At 44.8% G+C, this 13,236-nt stretch overlaps 1 protein-coding gene across 4 annotated transcripts in view; it reads right to left on the bottom strand.

Annotated features, from left to right (window-relative positions):
• Positions 1–13,236, bottom strand: part of ube3d (ubiquitin protein ligase E3D) — a 228,799-nt gene that overhangs the window by 77,888 nt on the left and 137,675 nt on the right. The window contains exon 9 of one of the 4 annotated variants that reach the window (XM_067984914.1): positions 1,025–1,193. The exons of the other annotated variants lie outside the window; for them this stretch is intronic. Within the exon in view, the coding sequence (XP_067841015.1) occupies positions 1,049–1,193 (145 nt within the window). The 3' untranslated portion in view covers positions 1,025–1,048. The remainder of the gene's footprint in view (positions 1–1,024; positions 1,194–13,236) is intronic. 4 annotated transcript variants of the gene reach the window in all.

Raw genomic sequence — 13,236 nt, 5'->3', positions numbered from 1 at the left:
ATTTTTGTGTCCTCTACTGTGAAGACAGATACAAAATATTTGTTTAACGTCTCTGCCATTTCCGTATCCCCATTATAATTTCTCCTTTCTCAGCCTCTAAGGGACCCACGTTTACTTTCGCTATTCTCTTCCTTTTTACATACTTGTAGAAGCTCTTACAATCTGTTTTTATATTCCTTGCTAGTTTACTCTCATATTCTATTTTCTCCCTCTTTATCAATTTTTTGGTCATCCTTTGCTGATTTCTAAACCTCTCCCAATCCTTAGGCTTACTACTGTTCTTGGCAACATTATAAGCCTCTTCTTCTCTTAATATAATACGATCCTTAAATTCTTTAGTTAGCCACGGATGGATCAATTTTCCCATGGCGTTTTTATTTCTTAATGGAATGTAAATTCGTTGAGAATTATGAAATATCTTTAAATGTTCACCACTGCTTATCTACCCTCATATCTTTTAATCTAATTTCCCAATCTACCTTAGCCAACTCGCCCCTTATACCTATGTAATTAGCTTTGTTTAAGTTTAAGACTCTAGTTTCGGACTTAAGGATGTCACTCTCGAACTCAATGTAAAATTCTATCATATTATGATCACTCTGCCCCAGAGGATCCCTAACAATGAGATTACTAATTAACCCTGTCTCATTACACAAGACAAGATCTAAAACAGTCTGTTCCTTGGTTGGTTCCACGACGTATTGTTCTAGGAAACTGTCTCGAATACATTCCATGAGCTCGTCCTCCAAACTACTTTTGCCAATTTGGTTTGCCCAGTCTATATGAAGATTAAAGTCCCCCATGATTACTCCATTACCTTTGTTACAAGCTCCTCTTATTTCTTGATTAATAATCTGTCCAACAGTATAACTACTGTTAGGAGGCCTATAAACTACTCGCACCAGTGTTTTATACTCACGTGGAGAAAAGTATCTAAATGGAAGCTGCTGGGGGTTAAATTAGTTAATTTAATGGTGGTACTGACGCAGCCAGCACATTAGATTTGTGCTGCAACTTCATTTACCTGATTGATGCACAGTGTGGAGCCCTAGCTGTGTTTGTCTCTCCATTTTCTCCGTTCTCTCCACTTCTCACCAGAAAGGGGGGCCCAAATCTCAGGTAAGTTGCTCGCACCTCTAAAAGGCAGCCTGCACCTCTTCTTTGCAAAAATAAGATACGGGTCCGCACGGAGTCTGAATGGAGATCAGACATCACACACATAAAACACAGATGCCGGTACCGTCCCCATGTTTACAAACTGTTGAGTTATTTTAAAACATTGAATAAAGGTTGCGCATCACTAAATCTCACATCCTCCAATCTGCACGCCAGACCTCACCAATCTGCCGATCTGAGTTTGTACCAGGCCTGCGAGAGAGCGTGCACCAACGTTCTCTGATGATGCATTAGCGGCCTTGGTGCAAGAGGTGGACAGCAGGAGGGGCATCCTACATCTGCAGGGGGGGACAAGAGGGCCTTGAGATATATGCTCCCGGGGCAGCGGGAGGCAGTAGGGGATGAAGTCAATGTCAGGCGCATAGCACCACAATCATGGATGCAGTGCAGGAAGAAGTTCAATACTTTAACACGAGTGGTCAAGGTGATTGAGGTCAACTGTCAAGTGTCATCTCCTACCAACTGCACCACGAACCACATCCACTGCTCCACGTACTACACCCCCCATCACCCACACACCAACAAACTCCTTCAATCAGTACTCAACTCTTCCAATCAGATGCCTCCTCACACATTACCACTGTTGCAATCCACACACCCACAAGTCACAGGTCACACACACTGGCAACTATTCAACCATGACAGCCACATCACCCAAACATCCTGCAGGACACTCACCGACACAAGTCCCGCTTTCTTGCAGGAGAAGGTGGCGCATAACAGGAGGCAGGGAGTGGCAGTGGCATTTAGCAACCCCCCCCCACCGAGTCTGTTCCACCATTCAAAAAGATTATGGCTGATCTGTGACCTAACTCCACATACGCGCCTGTACCCACATATCCCTTAATACCCTTGGTTAACAAACATATATCATTCTCAAGCTTAAAATTAACAATTAAGCTGGTATCACCTACCGTTTGCGGAAGCAGGTTCCAAACTTCTCCCACACTTTGCGCGTAGAAGCCTTTCCTAACTTCACTCCTGCAAGTCCTGGCTCTAATTTTTAGGCTATGTCGCCTAGTCCTAGTATTCAAGTAGTGGAGACCTCCAAAACAGGTATAATTGCATCAGCAACCAGAAGCAATAATCCAGCAACTAATCTGTAAATCCTAAATGGTCCCTTTAAATAGCGCTTGTGGGGGTCCTCCAGGCAGTCTTTGACATGTTTAGCTGGTCATGGTTAAGACAGTGCGTTGGCTGCAGCGTTAATCATAGAATAGAATCATAGAAAGGTTACAGCACGGAAGAAGGCCATTCGCCCCATTGAGTCCGTACCGACTCTAGGCAGGAGCAATCCAGCTAGTCCCACTCCCCCGCCCAATCCCTTTGGCCCTGCAAATTTTTTCCTTTCAAGTACTAATCCAGTTCCCTTTTGAAGGCCATGATTGAATCTACCCCCACCATCCCCTCTGGCAGTACATTCCAGGTCCTAACCACTCGCTGTGTAAAAAGGTTTTTCCTCATGTCACCTTTGGTTCTTTTGCCAATCGCCACAAGCAACATGTTATAGACAGAGCTAAGCGATTCCACAACCAACGGATCAGATCAAAGCTCTGCAGTCCTGCCACATCCAGTCGTGAATGGTGGTGGACAATTAAACAACTAACGGGAGGAGGAGGCTCTGCAAACATCCCCATCCTCAATGATGGCGGAGTCCAGCACGTGAGTGCAAAAGACAAGGCTGAAGCATTTGCAACCATCTTCAGCCAGAAGTGCCGAGTGGATGATCCATCTCAGCCTCCTCCCGATATCCCCACCATCACGGAAGCCAGTCTTCAGCCAATTCGATTCACTCCATGTGATATCAAGAAACGGCTGAGTGCACTGGATACAGCAAAGGCTATGGGCCCCGACAACATCCCAGCTGTAGTGCTGAAGACTTGTGCTCCAGAACTAGCTGCGCCTCTAGCCAAGCTGTTCCAGTACAGCTACAACACTGGCATCTACCCGACAATGTGGAAAATTGCCCAGGTATGTCCTGTCCACAAAAAGCAGGACAAATCCAATCCGGCCAATTACCGCCCCATCAGTCTACTCTCAATCATCAGCAAAGTGATGGAAGGTGTCGTCGACAGTGCTATCAAGCAGCACTTACTCACCAATAACCTGCTCACCGATGCTCAGTTTGGGTTCCGCCAGGACCACTCGGCTCCAGACCTCATTACAGCCTTGGTCCAAACATGAACAAAAGAGCTGAATTCCAGAGGTGAGGTGAGAGTAACTGCCCTTGACATCAAGGCAGCATTTGACCGAGTGTGGCACCAAGGAGCCCTAGTAAAATTGAAGTCAATGGGAATCGGGGAAAACTCTCCAGTGGCTGGAGTCATACCTAGCACAAAGGAAGATGGTAGTGGTTGTTGGAGGCCAATCATCTCAGCCCCAGGACATTGCTGCAGGAGTTCCTCAGGGCAGTGTCCTTGGCCCAACCATCTTCAGCTGCTTCATCAATGACCTTCCCTCCATCATAAGGTCAGAAATGGGGATGTTCGCTGATGACTGCACAGTGTTCAGTTCCATCCGCAACCCTTCAAATAATGAAGCAGTCCGAGCCCGCATGCAGCAAGACCTGGACAATATCCAGGCTTGGGCTCATAAGTGGCAAGTAACATTCGCGCCAGATAAGTGCCAGGCAATGACCATCCCCAACAAGAGAGAGTCCAACCACCTCCCCTTGACATTCAACGGCATTACCATCGCCGAATCCCCCACCATCAACATCCTGGGGGTCACCATTGACCAGAAACTTAACTGGGCTACGAGAGCAGGTCAGAGGCTGGGTATTCTGCGGCGAGTGACTCACCTCCTGACTCCCCAAAGCCTTTCCACCATCTACAAGGCACAAGTCAGGAGTGTGATGGAATACTCTCCACTTGCCTGGATGAGTGCAGCTCCAACAACACTCAAGAAGCTCGACACCATCCAAGATAAAGCAGCCTGCTTGATTGGCACCCCATCCACCACCCTAAACATTCACTCCCTTCACCACCGGCATACTGTGGCTGCAGTGTGCACCATCCACAGGATGCACTGCAGCAATTCGCCAAGGCTTCTTCGACAGCACCTCTCAAACCCACGACCTCTACCACCTAGAAGGACAAGAGCAGCAGGCGCATGGGAACAACACCACCTGCACGTTCCCCTCCAAGTCACACACCATCCCGACTTGGAAATATATCGCCGTTCCTTCATTGTCGCTCGGTCAAAATCCTGGAACTCCCTTCCTAACAGCACTGTGGGAGAACCGTCACCACACGGACTGCAGCGGTTCAAGAAGGCGGCTCACCACCACCTTCTCGAGGGCAATTAGGGATGGGCAATAAATGCTGGCCTTGCCAGCGCCGCCCACATCCCGTGAACGAATAAAAAATTTTTTTTTTAAAATAAATCTATGTTCTCTGATTCTTGACCCTTCTGCCAGTGGGAGCTGTTTCTCTCTATCTACTCTGTCTGGACCCTTCATGATTTTGAATACCTCTATCAAATCTCCTCTCAACTTTCTCTGTTTCAAGGAAAACAACCCCAGCTTCTCCAGTCTATCCACATAACTAAAGTCCCTCATCCCTGGAATCATTCTAGTAAATCTTTTCCGCACCCTTTCTAAGGCCTTCACATCTTTCCTAAAGTGTGGTGCCCAGAACTCGACGCAATACTCCAGTTGTAACTGAACCAGTGTTTCATCATGACTTTCTTGCTTTTGTACACTATGCCTCTATTTATAAAGCCCTGGATCCAGTATGCTTTTTTAACTGCTTTCTCAACCTGCCCTGCCACCTTCAACGATTTGTGCACATATAACTCCAGATCTCTCTGTTCCTGTACTCCTTTTAGAATAGTGCCCTTTAGTTTATATTGCCTCTCATTCTTCCTACAGAAATATATCACCTCGCATTTTTCTGCATTAAATTTCATCTGCCACGTGTCCGCCCATGCCACCAGCCTGTCTATATCCTCTTGAAGTCTATCGCTATCCTCCTCACTGTTCACTACACTTCCAAGTTTTGTGTCATCTGCAAACTTGGAAATTGTGCCCTGTACACCCAAGTCGAAGTCATTAATATATATCAAGAAAAGCAGTGGTCCTAGTACAGACCCATGGGGAACACCACTGTACACCTCCCTCCAGTCTGAAAAAACAACCGTTCACCACTACTCTCTGCTTCCTGTTACTTAGCCAATTCTGTATCCATGCTGCTACTGCCCCTTTTATTCCATGGGCTTCAATCTTGATGACAAGCCTATTATGGGGCACTTTATCAAACACCTTTTGAAAGCCCATATACACCACATCAACTGCATTGCCCTCATCGACCCTCTCTGTTACCTCATCAAAAAACTATATCAAGTTAGTTAAACACAATTTGCCTTTAACAAATCCGTGCTGGCTTTCCCTAATCAATCCACACTTGTCCAAGTAATTGCTAATTCTGTCCCGGATTATCGTTTCTAAAAGTTTCCCCACCATCGAGGTTAAACTGACTGGCCTATAGTTGCTGGGTTTATCCTTACACCCTTTTTTGAACAAGGATGTAACATTTGCAATTCTCCAGTCCACTGGCACCACCCCCGTATCTAAGGATGTTTGGGATATTATGGCCATAACCTCCGCAATTTCTACCCGTACTTCCCGCAGCAACCTAGGAGGGGGGGGGGAGCTAGCCTTTCTAGTACCACCTCTATCAATTTTTAGCCCTTCCAGTATCTCAACTACATCTTCCTTTACTGAGACTCTGGCAGTATCTTCTTCCTTGGCAAAGACAGAAGCAAAGTACTCATTTAGTACCTCGGCCATGCCCTCTGCCACCATGAGTAGATCTCCTTTTTGGTCCCTAATCGCCCCCCCCCCCCACCTTACTATCCATTTACTGTTTACATGCCTATAGAAGACTTAAGTATTCCCTTTTATGTTGGCTGTCAGTCTATTCTCATACTCTCTCTTTGACCCTCTTATTTCCTTTTTCACTTTCCCTCTGAACTTTCTGTATTCAGCCTGGTTCTCACCTTGTGTTATCAACCTGGCATCTGTCCTACGCCTCTTTTTTCTGCTTCATCTTACTCTCTATCTCTTTTGTCATCCAGGGAGCTCTGGCTTTAGTTGCCCTATCTTTCTCCCTCGTGGGAATGTACCTAGACTGTACCTGAACCATCTCCTCCTTAAAGGCCGCCCATTGTTCAATTACAGTTTTGCCTGCCAATCTTCAACTCCAATTTACCCGGGCGAAATCTGTTCTCATCCCACTGAAATTGGCCCTCCTTCAATTGAGTACTTTTACTTTAGAGTGGTCTGTGTCCTTTTCCATAGCTATTCTAAACCTTATGATACTATGATCGCTGTTCCCTAAATGCTCCCCCACTGACACTTACTCCACTTGGCCCACCTCATTCCCCAGAACCAAGTCCAGCAATGCCTCCTTCCTCGTTGGGCTAGAAACTTATTGGTCAAGAAAGTTCTCTTGAACACACTTCAAAAATACCTCCCCCTCTTTGCCCCTTATATTATTACTATCACAGTCTATATTAGGATAGTTGAAGTCCCAGTTATTACACTCTATAGCTTTTGCACCTCTCTGTAATTTCCCTGCAAATTTGCTCCTCTATATCCTTCCCACTAATTGGTGGCCTATAGAAAACACCCAGTAGTGTAATGGCACCTCTATTGTTTCTTAACTCTAACCAAATAGATTCTGTCCTTGACCCCTCCTGGACGTCCACTCTCTCCAGCACTGCAATATTCTCCTCAATCAATACTGCCACCCACCCCTCCCTCCTTTCTTTCCTTCCCTATCGTTCCTGAACACCTTGTATTCAGGAATAATTAGTACCCAATCCTGCCCTTTTTTGAGCCAGATATCCATCATCACCCCAACATCATATTCCCATGTGGCTATCTGCGCCTGCAGCTCACCAACCTTGTTTACACACATACACTGTAAACCAATCTTAGACTTTCTTGTACTTTCTCTTAGTCTGATCCCACCTAACACTGAAATATTTCTTATGCTAGTGCTATCTTTCCCTCCCAATCCTTTGTGCACCTTGTTTCTCCTTTCCAATGCTACATCCTGGTGCCCATCCCCCTGCCAAATTAGTTTAACCCCCCCACAGCACTAGCGAACCTCCCCGCGAGGACATTGGCCCCAGCTCCGTCGTGATGCAACCCGTCCAGCCTGTACAGGTCCAACCTCCCCCAGAAGTGGCCCCAATACCCCAGGAATCTAAAGCCCTCCCTCCTGCACCATCTCTCCAGCCACGCATTCATCTGCTCTATCCTCCTATTTCTATACTCACTAGCGCTTGGCACCGGGAGTAATCCAGAAATTACTACTATTGAGGTCCTGCTTATTAATCTCTTTCCTAACGCCTTAAAATCTGCCTGCAGGACCCCATCCCTCTTTCTACCCACGTCATTGGTACCGATATGGACCACGACCTCTGGCTGTTCACCCTCACCCTCCAGAATGTTCTCAGCCACTCAGTGATATCCTTGACCCTCGCAACAGGGAGGCAACATACCATTCTGGAATCACGTCTGTGGCCGCAGAAATGCCTGTCTGCTCCCCTAACTATAGAATCCCCTATCACTATTGCTTAAGTTAAGTGCCAAAATGGTGCTTATGTCTTTAAATCAGTGTTGCACACTGATTTAACGCATGTTCTCCTCACTTTACATGCTGCCAGTGTTCGTTATCTGCACCTGCGCAAACCCCTTTACCAAGATGGCATCCAGCGCACATAACGCTAGAAGTGCGTGCGCGCATCCTGACCGTTATTTTGGAACTTCAGGAGGTCACACAGCGCCGAAACAACAGGCACTACACGGCTGAATTTTTTGCCCTCTGTGTTTTAGCTGAAAGTCAAGGGTCAAATTATTCTTATTTTCCTTCATTTTTTCTGTTTGCTCGATGATTAAATGATAACTCATTTGCAGCAGTCAACCCAATCTTAGATTTTATTTTGTGAGCAACACTTGTAGCATATCATTGACCCCAATACTAAAATTGCAATGTTTCTGATAGATTAAGAAAAGGACACATATTGGACGAGATGGTTTACTGAGGAAAAAGTAAAAGGAAACCACAAAGAGAGAATAATGCATGTGATTTATACCACTCATTAAATGTTCCTTTTAGTAGCATTTTTAGATAAGGCAAAATGGTACATGTGGAGCAGTACCAACAAGAAAAACTGTTGAAAAATGACCATCATTTCCACTGTAGTTGTTATGTAGTACACACTCCAGAGATGAAGGTGAAACAAAATATTTTGGGAACGTATCATTAAATTATATGCGCTGAAGTCAGGAACAAGAAGATCTAATCTTTACTCACAGACTGAACTCAAGCAACTCCTGGCGAAGCCAAGGAGATACGTGTTTGGAGGAATGAAGCTTGGGTCTACGGGCTAAGGAGATGCCTATCTGGAGACCAAGAGAAGCTGGGTTTAGTTTCCGGGCTGATGAGATATGGGTTCATAAAGCAAGAGGTGCACAGTTCAAGCTTTGAGGGGAGGGGAAGAGGAGCAAGACTTGGAACTAGATTGCTTTTGGTTTCAATCAATTTAATCCCAGCATGAAATAAAGTTGATGATGGCAGGTCAGGTAGAAGAGTGATGATGGTTTCAGTTCTTGTACTGAAACAGTGGGTGTCACATACCTAGGATGTTAAAATAGTTCCAATGGATAATTAACCACAGGAAATAAATGACTAAGTACTATAATATTTATTAAATATAGGGTTCCGAGTTAAAACTTGACAGAATGTGAATTGCAAGTTTTTCTCGAACTTAGCTGAATTGCTAGGCAGTGGAGGTTTGGAATACCTACACAAGTCATAGCTGAGGTGGCTTCTAATTAAACTCAGTATAATTGATCCACAGTTATAAAAAGCCAGTGTACCTTTTTAAAAAAAAACATTCTTTTGCTGATTCTGCCAGAATTCATCCCAGGAGAGTTAGTTGCAGCATTTCTCCGGTGTTATTATGCACAGGACCTGGCAAGCAACCAACTCTCTAAGAAAACTGTAGTTGCTTAGAAAACACTTTCAAAATGTTATGTGAGCCTTATGGCAGACTTCAGTTCGATTTTAATTTCAGAAAGATGTATCCTTCGATAAACACAGTGTAAAATTTCAAGGGAGCCTGGGTCTCAGCTGGTCCATGTCTCGATGTTTGCTAAATTAATGAACCAAAGTACTGGAGGGGCTCATGACTGCAGGTTGTAAGTCATGCTTCCCATGCTGAGTGCAAAGACGATTTAGGAAATAAATGCACCACTTCTAATTACCGATACTACAAATAAAGATTAATCCCCAGGATTAAGAGAATTGACAGAGCTACCATGGAAGTTGCAAATGACTGACCATCTCTGCGTGGCACAGAGTATGTGAACCTGGTTAAAAGTGCTGTTGCGCCTCCATGCTCTGCTTGAAATAATAAAATGGTAATTGGTTTGAACAAATGTATACAAAGTGTGCCTGGCAGGCAATGTGTAGTTTCCACGACAAATGTTCATGATCTTTGAACTCATGGGAAGGTGCAAATTGGCGAGTTTTTAAAAAATATTTTGTCAAACATTTATTGTACTTTCAAATAAACTAATTCCAGGAACGAATGAGTTATCCATGTCACAAGGCTTACTAACAGTTCTGCAGTTTTCCTCCTTCCCCTCACATCAAAAGCATAGGCATCTATTTGGACAATTCACTTCAACAACAAATAATACTTTCATTACATTCTAGGTTAATACAATAGAGTAAATTGTACAAGGCCTTGCACCACTGCTGGGAAAGGAAGGCCTCAAAATTTTACCCAGTACGGTTATTCTTGTTTCATATACTGTCACACAGTCTTAAGAATAGAAATACAGGAAAAAGGATGGTCATTTTTCTAGGGATTCTATGAAATAGATAACACACATCAGACAAGGGGCAAAGCGAGATGTGTAGGCTACTTAGAAAGAAGGCAAGACAGCAGCCCTTGTTGGACAAAGTACTCCCTAACCCTTTCCACCTTTCTTAGGAAAAAACTACTGGGTAATACTTGCACGCTGTATTTTCTGCATTATCGAAAACCGCTATTTCAGATCTCTGCTGTCAAGCTGCTCCTAAGACACAGGTAATGGAGTAACGCAGTGCACTGAAGTCAATGGAAGGAAAAATCAGGTGGAGTGCATAATGGGCGGCCAATTTATAAGGTGATGAAAGGAATAGATTGTGTTCAGTTTGTTCCGATTAAATAGATTAGGGAGGACCAGGGGTCACAATTTTAAATTGTATAAGGCCAGATGTGGGTTCGATGTTAGGAGGTGGTTCTTTTCCCAGAGAATAGTGGACCTCTGGAACAGGCTGCCGGCTCATGCGGTGGACGCTGATTCGCTGAATTCCTTCAAGTGAGAGCTGGTCCTGTTTCTGGCTGGGGCAGAGGTCACCTCTTACTAAAGATAGGTAAATGTGATGCATAGAATTATCAGGGCCAGAGTGATCTCCTGCACTGTTTTGATTGCCAAAGGAGTCGGAGAGGAATTTCCCATATTTTTTCCCCAAATTGGCCAGGGTTTTTAATCTGTTTTTTCGCCTCTCCCAGGAGATCACATGGTTTTGGGTGGGGTGGGGGTGTATACAGGGTATCACAATTGTGTGGGACAGACTGGATGGGCCAGAGGGTCTTTTCCTGTCCGTCACTGTTCGTATGTTCGTAATTCGATATTGTCCATTTTGCACTCTTGCCCAAAAATTAAAATGACCCCCAACTGTAAGAGTGTATATGGAATGAGACTGGGCAGCACAAAACTGCAACATATTTTTGGAATCTCATTCAGTGAGCCCACAAAGGTGGATGGAGTAGGGAATGGGGAAGAAAATCATACTGATACGGTTGGGGAGAGCTCATCTAAGATTGAGACAGTAGCAGAGGCATTTGGTCCTGCTTTAGCTGAGCTGGGAGTGGCTGCTGTAGACACTAGATCCTAAGACTAGAAAAGTGTTCCATTCCCCTGCAGATATCTTAAACTGTCATGAACAAAAAAGTTCACCAAAAAAAGATTTTTTAAAAAGGCCAGATAAGAACAAGTTGCAGCCAACAGAAAATTTGACCCATGTACTGATTTTTTTGTCAAACCGTTCACTTCTATGTACTAAAGTACTGACACAGTGATCTGCTTTACTAACACCTCAAACACCTCCCAGAAAGAGACAGAAGACCAACACAGATGGGGAAATCAGCTAACAGCAACCCTCCCAATCCCATCGAGCAGAATCATTATTTAATGTAGGCAGGGCTCTTAATCTTCCCATCCCAACCAAGCCCGAAGGGACCAGGTCCAAACAAATTGCTTCAACTCTTAAGTACATGCTCTTCCCAGCCTATGCGCAGCCATGATAACAAACCTAAATGTGCCAATGTACCCTCCCCAAAGTGCTGTGCAATCAAAGTACAAAATGACTTCACAAAATACGCATCAGTATGTAAACCCTTGATAACGTAATAAATGAAGTGTGACAAATGATCAAGTTATAATCCAGTTAATTACTGGTAAATAGCACAGTCAGTATATGTGCTGCTAATTAAAATAAATTTTAATTTTAAAAAGAGCTCTAGGGACCACCACCAATGGCACCCAGTCTTTACACTTACTTTGTTGTCCGTTGAAACTATTAGCAGAGAATGATCCTTGCAGCCCCAAGTTATGTTAGCAGTTTTGCCAGAACTATGCAAGCAGTACCATTGCAACCAAGTGTGAAAATAATGAAAATTCTGCCATGGAAGAATGAATCTTAGTCTTTACAACAACACAGTGGGATTAGATAAATCAAAATAAAATCAAAAATCTTGCAAGTCTCTTTTCAGACCCTGACTGAATCAGTACTCGGTTTGCGGATTTCTCGTCTAATGCAGTTTCACATAGTTTGGCAGACCTCCAGTTTCTTACCCAAGAGGCCATTATTCATACGTGAGCCTAGATGGCGAATGTCAGCAGGCTATTCATCTGTGGAAAGCATCATAGCCAAGCCTAATCCTGTCCTCACATAATATTCACACACATACATACACGCACATTCCAGCAGGGATTACTGGATGGTGATCAGGAACGGCAATGACGGCTGTTTTCATCCACTACCAGCCCAGATCGAACGTGGAACCTTCCTGGTCTATTAGCTCAGTGGGCTGATTTCTATGTTGAAACTGCAGTTGACAGTGTTTGGATAAGTCTTCTTTCTTCAGCGGTTAATTTACCTAAACCAACATACAGTGCATTGGACTTGGCAAAAAGAAAATTTCAATTCAGGAAATGATGAAAGCTCCTTGATGGTGGCAATTTTTACTGAAGTCAGCTCTAGTGCCACTTCCAATTTTTCCATTCCTATTAATATGATGAATGTGTGTCCACTACGTTCAGAATTATTTTTAAAGACCTTTCTTTGTGTATTTCAAACTTTGGAAATACTGCTGATATTTGAAAATGTAATTAAACCTCCTGTCAGGACGAAACATATTGGGCTCAATTTTCGAAGTAAAAAATGGGTGGGTTGGGGGCGCATTGAAAATTGCCACCATTTCAGGAGGCGAGAAGGCCTGAGACTTTTTTTTTATTTGTTCACGGGATGTGGGCGTCGCTGGCAAGGCCGGCATTTATTGCCCATCCCTAATTGCCCTCGAGAAGGTGGTGGTGAGCCGCCTTCTTGAACCGCTGCAGTCCGTGTGGTGACGGTTCTCCCACAGGTAGGTGCCTTGAAAGGCACAGATTGTGGGCCCGGAGGAGCAGGAGTGCTTCCCCCAGGCCCAACAGGCCTACCTGCACCGACCCCCAATGATTGCTGACCCCCCATCGATCGCGGAGCCCCTCCCCCGATCCTCCCCCTCAACGATCGCGGACCCCCGTGACTGACCCTCGATCCCGACATCCCCCGCCCGTGACTAACCCCCGATCTAATCCCCGATGACTCACGACCCCCATGCCAACCTATGCCCACCCAGGCTCCCCCCCTCATCCATACAAACAAAGACTTACCTGTAGACGTCCTCTCCCTGGCTGGTCTCCCGTCCGACTGAGAACAGCTCGTCAATCAA

Source organism: Heptranchias perlo, chromosome 5 (assembly GCF_035084215.1).
Source record: "Heptranchias perlo isolate sHepPer1 chromosome 5, sHepPer1.hap1, whole genome shotgun sequence".
NCBI classification, from domain to species: Eukaryota; Metazoa; Chordata; class Chondrichthyes; order Hexanchiformes; family Hexanchidae; genus Heptranchias; species Heptranchias perlo.
The sequence above is the reverse complement of the archived record's forward strand: the minus strand, read 5'-3'. Positions and strand labels throughout refer to the sequence as shown.